The sequence below is a fragment of the Sturnira hondurensis genome, unplaced genomic scaffold, assembly GCF_014824575.4.
Source record: "Sturnira hondurensis isolate 20B ecotype Veracruz unplaced genomic scaffold, ASM1482457v3 Scaffold0014384, whole genome shotgun sequence".
NCBI lineage: Eukaryota > Metazoa > Chordata > Mammalia > Chiroptera > Phyllostomidae > Sturnira > Sturnira hondurensis.
The window spans coordinates 39,459,844-39,478,371 of NW_028087015.1; the positions used below are offsets into that span (position 1 = coordinate 39,459,844).

Sequence of the window (18,528 nt, forward strand, 5' to 3'; positions counted from 1 at the left end):
ATGTACTTGCCTCATAGAGTTGCTGGGAGAGGAAATGAGTTGTTGATACACATGAAATGCACAGAACAGCGCCCGGCACAGAGTAAGCACCTAATCAATGCAAGTTCTTCCTATTTATGGATTTTGTGAGAAGTCTTCTCTGCTTTTCTAGACAGCCAGGTACTTTCTTGGCTAGAAATCTTTATGCCTGCTATTCTCTACCAGGATAATTCTGCTACCTAACTCTTGTTCATCCTTCAGGACCCTGGCTGAAGAATAACTTCCTCCAGGAAGCCTTCCCTGAACATCTGCTTCTTCTTCGGGCTCGATTAGGTACACCTGCAGCAGTTACTTGCACCTCTCATTACACTTGCAGTGCATTACTCGTTCAAGGTCTCTCTTCCCCGCCATGCCACGCAGGCAATGCCTGGCTGCCTCCCTTCAGTGGAGTACAGCACCTGGCATGGCATAAACATGGAACGTGCCAGGTAGGTGCCCGTCTGTGCAAGCTCCTCGACCTCTCTGAGCCTTACTCCCCTCAGCTGTAAAATCAGGGTGCTATTAGCAGCTCCCTTGGAGGGGATGGGACGATGAAAAGATGTCTGTTAGCACTGAGAAGAGGGGTTCATGGGTGATTTTGTTTACGTTGGTTCTTTCTCGTACCCTGATCCACATGGAAATGGAAGTGCATTGTCACACTCGCCACAGGGAGTTCGATGAATCCTTTACCACTAATTTCAGAGGCCACAACAGAAACCAACATCCTGCCTCGCCAGCAGCAGAAATCGAAGCCAGACAAAACCCAACACGCATCTGCACACCCAGGTCCCTCCCCACCCCCATATGGTGTCATTTATTGCTTTTGTTTTCTCATCATGAAAAGAATATCAGTAAGTGGTAAAGCTTCAAATGTATGAGGTCAACTCGCAAGTTCCCATTGTGAGTTTATTTCCTATTGAATGCCAGCTCGTGTGGCGGAGCTGTTTGTAGGATGTGAGGGAACTGCCCACCTTTTTTCGTGGCGTTCTCCTGGGATGGGCCTCAGTCCCTAGGCAAATGACTGCAGTGTTGGACAATGACATGGTGCCGTGTTGGCCTTCCGGCCCCAACAACTATAGAACTTAAAATATTTCAATAATTTTTCATGATTAGTTCATTTGGGGGAGCATGGGGGGAAATACTCTCCCTTTCTTTGTAAGCCAATGTTTAGGAAGTTATGCTTTTTCCATGTGAGTCTTCCCGACCACCAGGAACAGCCTCAGAAATCAGCAAGAATGAGCTCGCTCAGGGGTCAGCTGAGATTTCATATTAACAAACAGTGCTTCATGACAAATTCCTTCTTCTTACCTCCAGTTTCCAAACTGAAAATCTCAGAAGCACCCTCCAGACTGGCGCCCAGCCCCAGGAATTCTGTGAGCTGTCAGGTTCACCCATTCAGGCTCAAATGGAAGGGGATGCTGAGCACTTTTGCAGACCGACTCTCTTCTACAAATCGATCCCTGAATGCTGTGGTCCCTCCTACCGGGAACGTTTCTGATGTAATCCCTAGTCAGACAGATGGCAGTCGACATAAATTGAATCCTTGTATATAACAGCCTCGGGAGCCGTTTGTACTGTAGATGAAAGTGTGCGCCTCTGAGGCTCCGCCCTGGACCACATGCCGGCTGAGGTTATTTCTCCATTCTGTCTATCTGCTTGCCATTCGGTTGGGTTGAACTGATTGGTAAATAAAGAAGGAAGGCTGGAAGCTGAAAGTCAAATAGCCCATTTGGTAGGACGGGGACTACTTCGTGGTTTTGAACTCCCCTCTGCCCTTCATTTCATGCAGAGCAAATCCCAGGGAAGCCAGTCTGTGAAACTGACAGAGAACTGGGGGCTTCTCTGAGTGTGGAGGGTTCTCTCACCCGTGTGCTTTCACCCTGGGTGGCCTCTAGGACCCCGTCTCTGCTAGGACAGGGTGCCAGCCTGCAGTCTCTGTGTCCTTAAGGGGTCCATGGGTAGAATTCAGGGGCTCTCTGGACTTCAGATGGGCACAAATTATTAGTGGGGTGTTTTCTTCAAATACGGATGTAGGCCACAAACCACAGTGGTATTAGCAATTCCTGTGACTTTGTCACCCTTGGAATCACAGATGCTCTCTTGCCCCATTTCAACAGTGGCACCCATCTCTAAACACTGGTTGTGCCTGTCGCTGCTGTAAACTGATTGTGGTTACGAAATCAATGGCTAGGTATTGTTATTTAATGTATCAATAAAGAGGTACATATACTGTGGTATATCATCATTTTTTGTTTTTATAACTATTTTCAACATACTTGGTTTCCTTGGCAATTCTCTGCATTTAATCTCATTTATTTAAAAGCATCGTTCTGAGAGAAGGTTCAGGCTTCCTCAAACTAGCAAAGTGGCACAACTGAGTTTAATGACGGTTGCTTTGGGCCAGGGCCGCACTGCTCTTTGTCACAGGCTCAGATGGTCAGTGTGTCATGCTTTGCCAGTGATGTGGTCCCTGTCTCAGCCACTGAGCTCTGCCCCTGGGGCAGGAAAGCAGCCACCGGCAACGGTGCATAAACAAGCGAAGGCGGGTTGCATCCCAGTGAAACTCCTGTACAAAGACCGGCAGCCGGCAGAAGTCTGCCACCCCCTGCTCGAGAGCATCTCGGTGTTCCCAAGGTCAGACCCTAAAGGTCTTTCAGTCCAACTCACCCACCCTGTGTTGGACACCTGCTGCGTGGCCATGTCCATCCAAACGTGCACTACTGAGCACCCTCTATGAGCACATCACACACAGAGGTGATGTTGCTCTGTCCTTCTCCACCCAAAGATGCTCTGTTCCTTTCAGTTATCCAAGCTCAGACACATTCCAAATCTAACTTAAGTTCTCCCTGGTCCTCATGGACTTCCCCCTGAATTTCAGTTCACATGGACCTGTTCAAATGGAGCTCCTGAAATACGCTGTTTTGCAGTGGCTTCCTACTGATCCTTGGGTGTATTATCTCCCAGTAGATTGTGCTGAATCTGGGAGATTGTATCTCCTAGACTGTAAACTCCTTGAGACTAGAAGTACTTTTATCGTTCCTTGGAGCCTTCAGAACATAGCTTCTGGGATGGTGCCCCATTGATAATCATTGATCACTTGCCAGGCGATTAACCCAGGGCAGCTACCTGCTCAGTTTGATGGAACCAGAAGAAATGATTGTTCACTAAGGATGAGGTTGGCAGTGTTAGAGGTGCTCAGAATGCCAAAAGAAAGAAAGGGGCAAAAGCAAAATATATATATACCACCCAGTGATTCTGTGACTTTGGATAAATTATTACCTTCGGTGCCCACAGGGTTTGAGCGAGAGACTCAACCAGACAAGTGACTCGGGGCTTTTGAGAATCTGATGAAAGCCAAGGACTCTTTCCTTAGCATAATGAACTGGTGTTCACGCCGAAAATCTCACTGGTACTTTCTGAGAGCCCCAGCCCTGCAGAGGAAGTGATCTGTAGGGGCCGATGCTCCATGCCCCGGCTGCCTGCTGCGTTGCAGTGGGAATGCTTCTTCCCACCCCAACAAACTGCTGGGTGAGTCCTGCTCACTGGAATCAGGTCACTGAGATTTGGGGGCCACTGCCAACACCTTGCTCACGCCCCTGAACTCTGCTGCCCACCACCTCCCAGAGGTGCTCCACTCATCTCTCCAGAGATACGGCACGCCCAACCCAACCCCCACCCAGGAGTCGGGAAAGCGCTTATGGGCCCACTGCTGGTGGCTGCCCACCTTTAGCCGGAACAGCAGAGAATTCATTGTCTGCTTCTCTCCCTCTGGCCTTTTGGTTTGTGGGGGGAATTGACTGGTGAGTGTTGCTGTGGTGACTGACAGCTGTGTAGTTGAATAAAATAATTTTCTTCAGTTAAAAAAGGGGGCTGTTGTTTTGAGGTTGATCTGAGACAATACGTCTGCCCAGTTATCTCTTTCTCACCCTCACCTTTGCACACTTGTGCCTCCAGAGGCTCTGAAAACATTTAAATGCAAATCCCATGAGAAAAGCAGAGGCCTCGTGTTAAAGGTGTTGAACTGGCCTTCAATCTGCACGAGCTTGCCTCTCTCACTCCAGATAAGGAAATTAAAGGTTAACGATTTTCATCTCTCATTCGAGGAAAAGGGAGCTTTCTTTCCTGCATTAAATGAACAAACACAAAATAATGACCCTTTTGGGCAGGCGGGGGGGTGTGCTATGATGTTTACATGAAGATTGTTGCAGAAATTTGGGCAAATGATTGCATCTGAGAACAGCCAGAGGTCATTTCCTCTATAAAAGCTGCAGGGAGGCTTAGCAGAGACTGACCACCAGAAAGGAAGAGGTCATCCTTTCTGGCTTCAGTGTTAGGGGCTTTACCCTCCAGCTTTCCTCTGTGAAGTGGCTTGCTAATTTGCACTTGTAAATGTGTTTCCTTCCACTCCCTGAGGGTGTTTCCTTCCACTTTTTGAGGATGAGGTTAGTTCCCACAGAAGCCCATCTTTAGGGGAAGGCTATCAAGAAGGAGGCCACTCCCTCCAGGGCATCCCCTGACTTGTGCCTTTCCAGAAGCTCGGATTCTCCTCCGCCCGCCCAGGGAGCCGTGGAAGTGACTTTTCCTGGGCGGAGGACTCCATTTGGCATTCAACAATCCCTGCTAAAGAGAAAGGAGGCGGGCATCTGCTAGAGCAACGTGTGTCCCCCGAGCTGCTCCCCGCAGCCAACTGAGTCTCTGTGTTCATGCCCAGCAAGTGTCTCCTCCAGTGCAGACATCCGTCTTCTCCGCTTTCTGCCGTATGAATACCTGTGAGCAGAGGTGCTCAGCCGCAGAACGCTGGGCGCGGGGCCGGGCAGCAAGGGCCAGGGTGGAGAATAGCCCCAGCCGCTGTTGCCCCCGTGTTTCCCCCAGTATCGAGCATTTTCTTAGTCTAACCTTCCTCCATCAACCCGAGTTGGCCTCACCACGTATCAGCTGTGTGACGTACCGCAAGTGACCCACCTGTTTGATGCCTTAGTTTCCTCTCTAAAAAGGAGGGATGGAGAGAGGGGTGTTTAAGATGATTGTCGACTGCATAGTGCGGCTCGGGGAAGTCAGTGAACTGAAAGTGCTAGAACAGGCTTGGTCCAGTGGTTCCCCTCACTCGGGGTTTCCCTCTCCATGGTTTCAGTGATCTGTGGTCAACCGTGACCTGAAAATATTACACTGGAGATTTCAGAAATAAATAATTCATGAATTTTAAATTGCACCATTGTTCTGTGTAGCGTTGATGAAATCTCGCATTGTCCCGGTCCACTCCTCCTGCTGGGGGTGCTATTCATCACTTTCTCCCGGGCATGCGCACTGTGTGCGCTGCCCGCCCATCAGTCCCTTAGCAGCTGTCTTGGTTATCGGAGTGACCAGTAGGAAGGGCAGACCCACTGTCGTGGTGTCACAGTGCTTGTGTTTAAGTCACCCCTGTTTGACTTACCAATGGCCCCAAAGCACAAGATGCTAGCTCTTCGGAAATGCCGGAGAGAAGCTGTAACACGCTTCCTTTAAGTCAGAAGGTGAGCACAGTACTTAAGACGTTTGAAAGAGAGAGAGAAACCTCATCTACCTAAGTTTTATTACAGTACATTGTTATAATTGTTCTGCTTTACTATTAGTTATTCTTGTGGATCTCTAATTGGTAAATTAAGTTTATCACAGCTACGTATGTATAGGAAAAAACACAGTATAGGTTTGGTACTATCTGCAGTTTCAGACATCCACTGGGGGTCTAGGAATTGACCCCCCTGGACAAGGCGGGACGGCTGTACTTCATAAGAACTGGGTAAACAGTGACTGTTATTAGCTATTAACACAGAACCTGCACTCCATCCAACTCGGCCACCCACGCTGTCCCCGGTCACCCACAATCATTCCCATTGGGCAGCTCTTATCACCCAGAATACATTTCAATGTGTAGTCAAGGGGATATTTTGCATTTTTCCCTTTAAAATCCAAGGTATGTTTTACATTCACAGCACCTCTCAGTTTAGACTAGCCACATTCCAGGGGCTGCCTGGCCACCCGGACCCAGGTCTGGAGTGAGCAGGTGGCCCAGGGTAGCCACCCGCTCTGGGCCGTGGGGCAGTTCCTGGGAGAATGGCCGACACACGTGAGTGCTCAGTGCTCACACTCTGCTGAGGACATGGGTCTTATTTCACCTGCGTGACAGCCCCTTAGGTTAGGACTTTTGTTACTCCCACTTTAGAGATGAGAAAAATGAATATTTAGGGAAGTTATGATGGGGGACCCCCCAAAATGGAATTTATTCATAAAAAGTTGTGTACTTATTCTTACGTGTTTGAACTTCAGTCACCTTCCAAGTGCTCTCCATTTGATGCAACACACCTGTCGAGATGTTTTTCCCACTGCTCAGAACAGTTTTTAACTCGTCGATTCTGATGCCTTTCAGGGCTCTTGCTGTTTTTGGTTTCATCTCTTCCACATTGGCAAAATGTTTCCCTTTGAGGACTTTTTCATCCAGGGAAACAACAAAAAAAAGTCACTCAGGGCGAGATTGGGTGAACAGAGAAGGTGGGACACAGGGTTCATGCCGTTTTTGGTCAAATGCTGCTGAGCACTCAGTGCGGTGCGGGCAGGTGCGCTCATAACTCCCATCATGAAATGGGCAAACGCGTTGAAAGAGTCTTCAAAAAAATTCACTGAAGCTGAACACAGCCTCTCACAACAACGCCGGCCGGTGCACTGATCCAGATGGGTTCCTAGAACGCTCATGCAGCAGTGTAGGCAGGGACTACCAGTGGCCTGCCCTCCAGGAGATGACTTTGGTCCCTGCCACCCCCCGTAAACAGGGCTAGCTCGTGGCAGAGGCAGGACCTGAGCGGCTCCGTCAGCCCCAGAGCCGCACTCCGACCCTCCACCCCCTGCTGCTCTGGACGGCAGCTCCGAGTGGAGGGCTGTACCCTCCGGGGACATGAGAAAACCCCACAAGTTGGCCCCGTTGTGCAGTTTCGTTCGGAGTAAGAAGAATGGCCATGAACAACAGAGTCTTCTTGGCTTTTCCGTGACGATTCATATGAATTAGTCACCCCACAAAGTTCATATCTGTTTATTTCGTGAACAGACTGTGAGTGGAGGGAACCTGTGCGCCCCTGGCCTCCAGGAACGGGGGCCCTCAGGGGAGGGCTTGCTCATGAAACATCTGGAAGACAAAGCCTCGGACAGTGAACTCCTACGTGGGGATTTTTTCTCTGCCGTCAAGGCCTCGCAAGGAAAAGCGGCCGATCTTTAAACAGTGCTTAAAAACGGGCCCTAAACAGTATCTCCTTGCCTTTATTGGCAGGGACTTAGAAACAATGACCTGTGATTTCATGTCAAGATGACTTTGGGGTGGGAAACGCTCACTGGTTTTTGTACGTGTTGCTCCCAGAGGCCAGGCGCCACAGGTGACACAGCCTGTGAGCGTCCCATCCTCTGCTGTTTCTGAATGACCACCTTTTGCTCTGTTCTGTCCTTGAATCAACACAGACCAGATTTCGACAAGGGCTGGGCCTTAATCCAAGAGCACCTCCAGATGGACTCCATGGTTATCAAGGGCCTCGATCCACACACCAACTACCGGTTTGCTGTGAGGGCTGTCAACCCCCACGGCCCGAGCCCCCGCAGCCCACCCAGCGACACCGTCCGGACCTCCCGTGAGTACCGGGGCCCTCCGGAAGGACAGGCGCAGTCGCGTGGCCAAGGTCACCGAGGCCGACCCACTGGGTGCCCTGCAGAAGGGCAGCCCACACAGGGTGCTCCAGGGCCTTCTCTGCTCCAGTTTTCCCAGCCCTCGGGTGTCCGAGGCTTTTGACGGGGATACAAGGTCAGTAGATTTATTTTTGTGCCGTCCCGAGGGAGTGTGAGGTCAGTTTTCTTTCACGATCACAGGAACAGAGCACATACCACAGCCCGCCTCCCCCCTCAACTTTTTATCTTTTGAAAACATGGGTTCATTTTAAACTCATAGGATTAAAAATGATGCTCCCAGACTCTTCAGGGCTATTGTTCTCATGCCAATCAAGGACACTTGGGTAAATCAGTCCCTCCGGATGATGGTCAGGGACAACCCAAGGAGGCCCTGGAGGGGTGACAGGTAACTGGGGCCCAGTGGTGTGTCAGTCCCTGTCTGTCACAGGGCCTCTCTGGAGGACTGGGGGAGCCTGGGTGTCTAGCAGGGCTCCTGAGGAGTTTTGAAATGTTAGGCTCTGGATTACAGCCTAGGGCTTAAGAAGCTTTCCCAGGAGCAATTCAGGAGCAATACTTCAGTCACTGAGGCCCCCTTGCCACCCCTGCGTAGGGACCTTTGTCCTCTCAAAGTCGGGGCATGTGGACATGCAGCTGCAACCCTGTGGAGTGGGGAGGCCTCAGAACTGAGTGTTGCCCCTTTTTGGTTTGAAGACTGTAATCTCAGTTGGTGCCAATAAATTCCTCCAAGTTTTTGTCCGAAGAGCCCTGTGGTCACCCTGGGCCCTCTTTCCCTGGGGAGGAAGCGCGCCTGACGCCGTCTCCGGTCAGCTGGCTTTCCGCGGGCCAGCGCAGAGCGCCATTTGTACTGGTTTGTAGGTCTGAGTAAACTTTGCTCCGCTCTCAAAACACCCACACAGCTGACTTCCAAGGTCAGTGCTCTTATCGGGGGTGGAGATTCACTGAGTCCTCCGAGTGCTAGGAATTTTGACTCTTCTGAGAATAATGACCCCTGCCCTGTCCTTGAGGGTCAGGGCTCCTTCCTTCGCCCTTCAAGTGGGATTCCTGGGGGAGGTGGACCTGTGAGGGGGCCACGCATGCACTGTTACAAGCATAGTAACTGGGAATCAAGGGTGGACTCCTCTTCTTCAGAGTTTAGAAGCGAAAACTCCCCAGGCATACAATGGGCCACGAAGCTCCTTCTTTCCAGAAGAAACGTTAATGATTCTGTTTCATATCCAAGGAGCGTCTCCTTCCACTCCTGCTGGCTGAGGTCTGTGCTATGATCTTTCGTTAAACTTGTGATGTGTGGCCAAAACTCGGGGTAACAGGAATTGGGGCAAGCCTCAGATCTGACTTTTTGACATTTAGTTTGTCTTTGTGACAAGTGGAGCAGGCGCCCAGGGTGCCCCCCCACCCAGAGTCCAGCACTGAACACCTCTGCTCCCACGCTGTGAGCTGATCCACGCTCAGCTCCTTCCTTCCGTCCACAGTGTCTCCTCCACAGAGACCCGACGGGAGCAGAGTGAGGTGGAGTGGCGCATGCTGGCCCTGGACGTGGTGTGGTCTCAGAGCGGGACAGGAGCAGGGGCGTGAGGTCTGGTCTCGGAGGTTCCGATAGGCATCGCCCCATTGGTGGATCCCAGGCTTGTGGGTGACATGGGATGAGGACGTGAAAGTGCTTTACAGATATGTAAAATGTCATTACCACCGGGCTCCTTTGAGAAGTAAAATGTTATCCTTTCAGTGATTGTGTGTAGGGAGATGGCTGATTGAGGAAAAACTCTCAGTTATGGCATATTCTCAACGAATACAGTTGAACTGCTTTGACATGGATACGGCTCCTTAAATCAGGGTGACGGACGTGGACTGTGTCAGACGGCCTCTTTCAGGGACCCCTAAGAACGTGCAGTAACTGGGATCTCTGTTGTGGGTTTTCTCCCAATCACCTCTGCCGTTTCAGAGAATCCCGCACTCTGGCACATCCACAGTTCATCTCTGCTTCTAGTCTAGACCATTATTTCGTTTCCAAAACCCATTTTCCAGTGGGTGAAGCTACCGCATTCCCCAGTAGCATTTGTCTGCACTGCAGCCGGTTGTCGGTACCAGAGCTGCCACCGCGAGAGCCTCCGGCGGCCCAGGCGCCACACCGAGCATGCCACCGAGCAAATCCCGTGCCCCTCCTCCCAGAAAGCCCCGTACCGGTGGAATGGTGTTCCTTTTTATAGATTTTTAAAGGGTGAGTTTTTGAAAGGTTACGCATTTTGCCAAGAATGAAAATTATAAAGGCAAGATTTGAACTCGGGTTTGGCTGCCTGCGAAGCCACTTCCCCGAGTGAGATTCGAATGAAAGGACGTTCCTAGTCTTCCAATGCAAAGTAGCACGAGAGGAGTGAGGTCAGCGATGAAATACAACAGACGGGCCGAGGAAGTCCTGGCAGCATGGGGCCAACCCGTGAGAACGTTTTTCGTTGAAAACTTGTGAGCCGTGCCGTACATCCACGTGGGCCTGAAATTCACCCAGTTACATCTGTGTGGCCCTGGGAGCCAGTAACCCATGGCCCTCCCGATTCGTGAGATCCCAGCCCAGGTAAATGGTTGGAAGGTGGCCCTGAAGGAATTTCTGAGAACAGTGTTGCTACCTGCTGGGCTCGCCCTCCTCAGGGTCCTTCCTGCAGGGATGTGTTCTTGGTGTGATGCCCCCTTTGCTCCAACGGGATGTTCAAGGTCACTGCTCAGGCGCAGAGCTCCCCTTGGGAGCCCTCAGATCCCGCCCTGGGCACAGCCACTCGCGGGCTCCTCTTGCCTGTTTTAGGCCTCCACCCGCCTGGTTCCAAGGAAAAACAGCACTTGAGCCCCACCAAGCAGCCAGCGCAGGATTCCTGGGACCTGCCAGTGCCAGTGCCTGTTAGCAGCTTCACTGCTTCGTGGGACGGCGCGCAGATCTCCGACGCTCTTACGTCTGTGACTAATGAAAGCCAGGGCCAGGGTTTTGTCAGCGCTCCGCCTGAGTGTGCAAGGAAGGAGGAGGGTGTTGACGGCTTCACCAGGTGTTGCTAGGCGCGCCCAGTGTGCACAGATCGTCTCCACAAAGTCACTGGGCAGGGGAAGAAAGCCCTAAGACGTTTAGTGTCCCTGCACCCGAAGGAGCGAGGGAGCCCTTCAGTGACCTGGACGAACAATCACGTTCCCCTGCGGTTGCTTCCATCCCCTCACCGGGACTCGCCTCCCCTGCCAGCACCTGCTCTGGTCCTCAAGGCAACACCGAGGCTTAGGTCACGGTCTCTCACTTTTTGCCCCAGCCTGCTACATTTTTTAAGCAATGCCAAGAGCATTATAATCTGCCACGGCGCTCCGTGGTGTTCTTTTACCTCTGTGATTAATTTCATAAACGAGCTCGTCGGAACAGGGGTGTCTGTGGACCCTCACAGACACGGGGGGCTTTGGAGGGCACATACCGGCCCCGCCAGGCACTTATTATCTGGGATCTGAGAAGGATGGGACAAGTAATGACAATATGAACTATAAATAATAGAGATGGCCAAAGTCAGAAAGTGTTTTTCTTTTTACCAAAGGCAAATGAAACAGAATCAAAAATAACTCACGCGTGTGACCAACTTTAGACATGTACTAACCTCCCCTGGGCGGTTAGGTAATCCTGGCCCCCGGACCATGTAATTTCTCGGGCTCTGTCCCCGTGACAGAGGCAGCAACACAGCCCGGTTCCCCACCGAAGTGAACTTGACATCCTCAGGGCCGTCCCCAGCTGAAGGCATTCTTTTTTTCCTCCTGAAGGTCGTTTCCCTCTGTCCTGCCCGGAGGACACCCTGTTGTCCCTGCTGGAACTCTCCCTCCCCAGACTCTGCCGTGACCATCCCCACTGCCTGCTCCTTAGCACCGATGTCACTTCCTCGGACAGGCTGCGCCCTCGTTATTACCTCGGCCCCGTTCCTGCTGGAGGTCCTCTGGGCCCTCTCTGTGCCCGAAACCCATGTCATCTGTCTCGAGCCTCCAGGCTAAGCCCCATCCTGGGGTGGAATGGTTGGCTCAAGGTTGTTTTGCAGCACCCCGGCCAGAGGAGGCGCTCCTCTGAGTACTGACTGAGTGCAGGAGTGACCAGATGTGACTTCGAGACACAGGCACTGCCTTGGAGGCTGGCTGACTTTCCCCTGCCTTTGTCTGGAAAACTCAATGAGGAGACGGGAGGAGAAAGGTGGTCTAGGAACCTGCCAGCCTAGCCCCGTTGGCACAGTTTACAGGCAAAGTCAAGGCCTCAGAATTGCAATGTGACACAGATAAGAAAAAGTAAATAGAGTAAAAGAGAGGCAGGAAGGAGAGAATGGAGAAAGCAGACCCAGGGGGATTAAGTTCAAGGCAAGAAGGATGGAAAAGAGGTGTGTCAGAGAGATTCCAGCGATTAAGAGAATAATTCAGTAGAATGGAGGGTGAGCAAGGAAACGAGACATTTTCTCACCAAGCCCATATTTTGTGCCTGTGTTCTTTCTTGATCATAAAAAAAATGATCATATCATTTTTATACTAAAGTTCTCCTCTGGCCCTAATATGTCTAGCTGTGGTCTCAGAGCCTTGGAGATCACACAGGGAAGCATGGGAGTTGTTTGCTTTCTTTGGTTTTTGCCGTGTTCTCCCCACAATCCAATTTCTCCAGCAGTTTCGAAAACACCTCCTGGTACTGAATGAACTGAGACAAACCCACCTTGGCGCAAAGCAATCAAATTTCTGCAGTAAAACTGATTCCACAGTGTTCCCCACCACGACCCCCGCCCCTCACCCCACTTTTCCTCTCTGCCTCCCTGCTCACTGAGATGTCGCTCAATTCAGCTCTGTTGGCCATGTGTCTGTTCGTGCCCTTTGTCACGCAAGTGTCTGCGTGTGAATCTGGAGTTTTCCCAGGTTTGCTCTGAGATTCGGGCCATGGTTTTTAATTGCCTGACCATCTCCCCAGGGACCAGCTCAGCACGCCAACATTCCTGGGTAGACGTTGTCACTCTGCAGCCACAAGAGAGAGCTCCTTTATCCCAGTCACTAGTGAGGCCTCCTGTGAGATAGCCGTGGCCCTGAATCAGCCTGCAGGAAGCGATCAGGGAAGGGCGGGAGGCAGCTTTTGCAAAGTCCTGCCACTTTCCGTCATCCACATAGCCTGCTGCCTTTGAAGAGCCCCCACCAAGCCCTGAACACACCTCACTGCTTCCAGTCATCGGCTCCTTCAGACAGAGCAGGATGTGGCCGGCACGTCTGGGTCTGAAGGCCAGGAGCACTGTGCTTTTACTGCCTTGCCCTGAGATCTTCTTGAGAAAGGCACCTAATCTCTGGGCCTCAGTGTTCTTATCTGTAAAATGGGCACAGTGATGTCTTCCGTGGGCAATATTTTCTACTTCTCAGGGTTATTTGGGGAAATGCATGTGAATAGAGGTTACAGCCTCTCCTCACTCTCCGAGATGAAGGAGAGTTGTCCCAGGAGCGACTGCTGAAGGGTGGTGTATCTCACTGCACGGTGGCAGCTGGTCTGCGGCTCTTTCTCTGTGACTCATGCCCTGGGCTCTGTTCTTGGATCTTGGAGGCATCAGAACGTCACAGTTCAGAAACAAAGGTCCAGGAGCAGAAGCTCTGCTGACGGAAGTGGAAGAATGCGAGGGACCGCAGGAGTGTGGTCAGGAAGACTCACGAGCATGGGTTTGGGTCAGTTGGTGAGTTTTAGAAGGCTGTGGATTGAAGAGACGTCAGAGAATTCAGAGGGTGAGGCACAAAAAAATTTCGTGGCTGCCACTACTCAGGCACATCCTGGGTTAGGTGAGAGGAAAAGGGGAACGAGACACGCCCCACAGAGTTAGCGCTGAGCCTCTGGTGGTTATGTGTGTTCGCTTGTTTTTTTTTAACCTCCCACTGTTAACCACTCGCTTACACGAGAGGCGTCGGGTTTTTCTCTGGAGGGCAAGATAGCCACCGGGTGGGGTTTTCGGGCCACCTCGGCATGGAAGCAGCTGTAGACAATGTGGGTGCCTGTGTCCCAGTGAAACTGTGTCAATGGGCACTGGAATGTGAATTTCATACAGTTTTCATGTGTCCCAAGGGATTACCCATTTCTAAAGCCTTTCAACCATTTAGGAGTACAAAAACCATTGTGAACTCCTGGATTGTTAAACACGATTAAAGAAGACAATTGAGGTGACAGAAACCAAGTTGACTCAATGCTTCCCTGAGTGAGTGGTCTCCATTCTCAGAGGTCAGAAAACTGGGAAATGGGGCCAAAGGCAGGAAGCTTTCATAGGATAAAGAGTAAGGAGCAAGAAAGAGAGAGAAGGAAGGAGGAAATCGGTATAGACCTCAGAGCTGGCGCTGGCGGATTGGCTGACGGAACAGCCCGACGGAACAGCCCACGCTTCCCGCAGAGCATTTACAGGGACCCTGAGTGCCCATCCGCTGAGCTGGCACCGGGCAGGAGCAGCTGCGTCTTGGGCTGTGACAGTTCAGCAGTACAAAAGCAGGTGGCTGTCCAGGTGTAGCCCCTGGGACACAGTTGGCTGACTTGTGCAGATCCTCCAGGAAATTTGGGGGATCTCATGGGGAGCAATTTTGTCCAACTTGGAACCAATCAATGAGTGTGTGTGAATGAAATTGTCGCCTTGATAAATATCCCTGCAAGTCACTTTTTACACAAGTGTTCTGAAATAAATAAGAGACGCGGAGAGCCTACAACCCAGTGGTATTCAGAGAGGCTTGGGCTGCTCCTGACACCTCGAGAGAGCAGCGGGGGGGGGGGGGGGGGGGGGGGTGCGCACANGGGGGGGGGGGGGCGGTGGGGACTGGCTGGCTTTGCTTGGCGTCGCTCCCGGAGCTGGGAGTGAAGAGGCGGTAAATTGGTGAGCTCACGGATTTGTAAATCTTGGGAATGGAAGGCACACAAGGAAACAGGAGAGAGAACAAATCATTGGTTTCACTCAAAGCCTAGGCAATCTGCATGCTAAGTGTGCGGTCTGTACCTAGACATAACTCCGGGTGTGATTCTGTACTTGGAGCCCTCTGCTCACGCACTCGTCGGTCGAGCTGTGGCCCCGCCGTGTGTAAATCCGCGCAGCAGTCACTGGCACGACCTGACTGGTTCTAAGGGAAATGATTCACTTAGCTGTGTAAATAAATACCCGCTACCTGCTAATTGCTCTTCTGAGGCCTCTGTGCGTCCTTCATCACCCTCCGTTTACTCGTTATCAGTACACCGATATTTTACCCCCTCCAGCTAGTTAGGGAAGAAAGACTAAAGCAAGTGATAAATAAGCAAATACAATTTTCTAAAGAAAGGCACTACCAGCGCCCCGGTTTCTACTGCAGCATCTGTTCAGTCGGCTGCATGTGAGCTGCTCGTGCTATTTATTCCTCTCTGTCTCAACGGATTTTTAGACATTAATGTGTGGTACTGAGCCATACCCAAACGTTAACGATTTTTCCTTTGCTGCCTTCCATTTCCTTGTTATCCATTCTGTTCTTTCCTTCAGACTCCTCGTTTCGTGGTTAATCTTCACCGTTCTTTCCGTTAAAGCACTTGTAACTTTTACACAGTTCTCCATTTGGACGGTTTCTTAGCATTTCAGTCCCTGAATCGGGTTCTTTGATGAGAACAAGTCGGGCCTCAGCCTCGGTTTAGCCCAGAGGAGGGGTTACATGAAGTCAGCCCGACACAGTGGCCGACCGACAGACGGACGGCAGGGACACTGCCTCTGGCCGAGTCTGTTGGGTCTCATCGGATTGCTCAGCTGAAAGTGGAACACACCCACGTGCAAGTCAGACACAACCGTGGGAGAAGAGATGACTCTTCTGATGATGTCAGGTGTCACCAGACGCCCAGCCGGAGACAGAGGCACGTGCAATTGGGTCATTTGAAGTGAAATTAGTGAAGGGACTTTTCAGATGTTCAGACAGATGAAAGGAAATCAAGAGGAAGCAATTACCAACTTCTGGAGACAGACAGGGAGGGCCATCTGGCAAGAGCTGTGACCTTCAGACACATGTCCTGCGACAACCTCATAGGATGGACATTGAAGAACAAAGAGTCTGACTCATTTTCCTCCCTCCACCCACTCTCCTGCTGAAGATGCCTGATGGGCAGAACCTGGCTGGGAGCCACCCAGGCCAGCCTTCTGTGGCCTCCAGAGTGCCGAAGGGCAGAGCTGAGTCGGGGGCACATAGGGAAGGAGTCACCCCAAGAAGTAGCAGTATTGTCTCATCTGATAAGAGAATGGTGCCTTTTCTGTGGAGTCCGAAAGAGTTTGGAATTGGTCTTTACTCACTGATTTAGAACATAGAGCTTAGCTCTTTCGTCTTGACCTGTTTAGCTGAGTGTACTGAGTGCAGAGACCATGAGACCCTGAGACCCCACTCTGAAACTGTTGTTGATTGAGGGTTTGCACACCCACAGAGCCGCGGAACACCACCTCAGTCAGCATCTGAGGACGGAGGCCCAGGGTGATGCGGAAGCCCCCCCACCCCGAGGTCCCTCTGTGGCAGGTCCTGGCCTGGTGACCCCCTTCTGGGGGCGATTCTCATCTTACGAAGGATCAGTTCCCCGAGTCACTTTACAATGTGCCCACTTGTTCTCTCAAATGACAATCGAGTGCCCACCATGTGCCGGGTACTGTTTCAGATGCTGAGAATTCAGCCCTGAACAAAACAGGCAAGAGGAAGATTCCTGACCTTGCAGAGTTGACGTCCCAGGCCGGCAGACAGGGAGGACAGGTACACTGAAGACATGCGAAGGGCATGGCAGATGGGGACGAAGGCCACGAAGGAAAACAAAATGGGAGGTGATGGGCAGTGAGAGAGCCTCCTGAGCAGTGACATTCGGGCCCAGAAGAATGGGGTGAGCTCTCTGGACGTATACATCTGGATCGACTGTCTGTCTGTGTCTGTCCGTGCATCCGTCCACCTTCCCCCTTGGGAAGTGTGTTCTATCAAACGCCAAGGTCCTGATGCAGGAGCCTCCTGGGATGGTGTGTGTTCGGGGAGGGGAGGGAGAGCCTTGTGGCCAGATTCAGAGGGGTGAGGGAAGGAGGGGAGTGGAAAGACAGGGTCATTGTTGGAGGCTGACTGGGATCTAGGAGGCCACTGGAGGCGGCTGGGCTTGTTTTTTACTCAAATAGAGACAGGAAGACTGGGAGATGGGTGGAGGGGAGGAGTGAAAAGAACTTGCTTTTAGGGTCAGCAACAGCACTCCCTGGCGTGTGAAGGAAGGACTCCGGTGGGGCAGGGGGACCAGTGAGGGGAACCGTGGCAATAATCCCAGAGCAGAGGCTGCATTTTGATCGTCTCTAAATAGAAAAGGTAACCCATGCTTATTATTAGGAAAACATTCAAACAGCGTAAAAGGTGTAGGAAATAAAAATGCTGGCATTATCTCTACACTCAGCATCCAGACATGGCCACTATCACCATTTGGTAAATAATGTACCGTTTCTTAATCCAATAATGAGGTCATTGTACTTACATACTTTCTGGGGTGTGACAAAATGCTGTACACATGTTTGGATGTGAGTGACTGGAGATACCTCAGTAACTTGGGTAACCACAGTGTACCTCACTCCGCAGCTTCACCACGTTCGTGTAACAGATCCTTCATCGATGGACATTCGGGTTGCTTCACTACTGTTCACGAAGCCGGGCCGCTGGACAGTGTCCGCATCTTTCCGCACGTCCAAGTTCACATTTGCCCTTTGGATGCCTCCAGGGGGCGGAGTGGGGCGGGGCTGTGACCTCTCTCGTGGCCCTGATGGGCAGACGTGTGCACAGCCATTGGCATTATGGATGGCATTTGAAACCCAAGCCTCTTACCTGCTGGTCCAGCCACAAGTGTTGTGACAGACACTGTCCGTAGTGAAACACACTTTTGAGACAGTTTTTTTATTTCAGAAGGAAATCATGTGCTGTCTGAATGAAACCACCCATTGTTTAAGCTGGGGTCTCACTCAAGGCTGTGGTGGTTCCAGCTTCTCGCTCCCACTGGCAGGGAGAACAGAGGTCTGGAGCATGATCAGCTGCCTTCTAATTCCACCCCAGGCTCTCCCCTGCTGAAAAATGTGCACGCAGACTCGTCCTGGCCCAGTGGAATGTTCCTCCCATCGGTGGTCTTGATCACATGGTCATAAGGGATCCCAGAGCTCAGCAGATTCTGAGGATCACCAGCAGTAGGAACTGACCCACAATGGGCTCCTCAGGACCCAGTAGGCAGGCGCGTCCCCAGATGGCGGTAGTTCACAAGTCAGCAGATGGCGACAGGTCACAGACTTTCAGAGCGCGAAGAGTTGTTTGGAGTTAGTTTGCAGTCACTTGACCAGGTTGAGGGGGCAGAACAGAGCAGGTCTGCACATGGCCTCGGCTCACTGACCGCTTCCGCGACTAACAAGTCCCCACCAAAACGGGAGAGAGGGCCACTCATTTTAGATTTTAGTTTTTGCACTGGAAAGAAAAGTTCGCAAGGAGAAGCTGAAATCTCTTCAGTCACCTGAGGCCTTTATGATATCTTACTTATCATCAGAGTTGGGTCTTAATGGCACAAAGAACTGAATTTTTTCCTGCCCACTGATTGGTGTGAAATCATCAGTGTGAATAGAACCAAGTCAAATATATAAGGAAATTGAATACAGCTTCATATAAACTACATGTTAGCACCGAAAGTCATAACGCGTGCATGCAGTAAAGAAGTCACCATAAAGACACAGCCATTAATGTCACAAATACCTGTTTTCACCAAACCCTTTTCAAAGGGAACTGGACCAGTCCTTGCCTTCCAGGGGTTCACGACCCAGGCCAGCAAACATGCGCACG

General features: G+C 51.3%; 1 protein-coding gene across 2 annotated transcripts in view; it reads left to right on the plus strand.

Annotated features, from left to right (window-relative positions):
• The window catches only part of EGFLAM (EGF like, fibronectin type III and laminin G domains), a 137,865-nt gene that overhangs the window by 64,093 nt on the left and 55,244 nt on the right, over positions 1–18,528 (plus strand). For both annotated transcript variants that reach the window (XM_037063204.1, XM_037063205.1), the window contains exon 7: positions 7,498–7,664. In XM_037063204.1, coding sequence (XP_036919099.1) covers positions 7,498–7,664 — 167 coding nt within the window. The remainder of the gene's footprint in view (positions 1–7,497; positions 7,665–18,528) is intronic.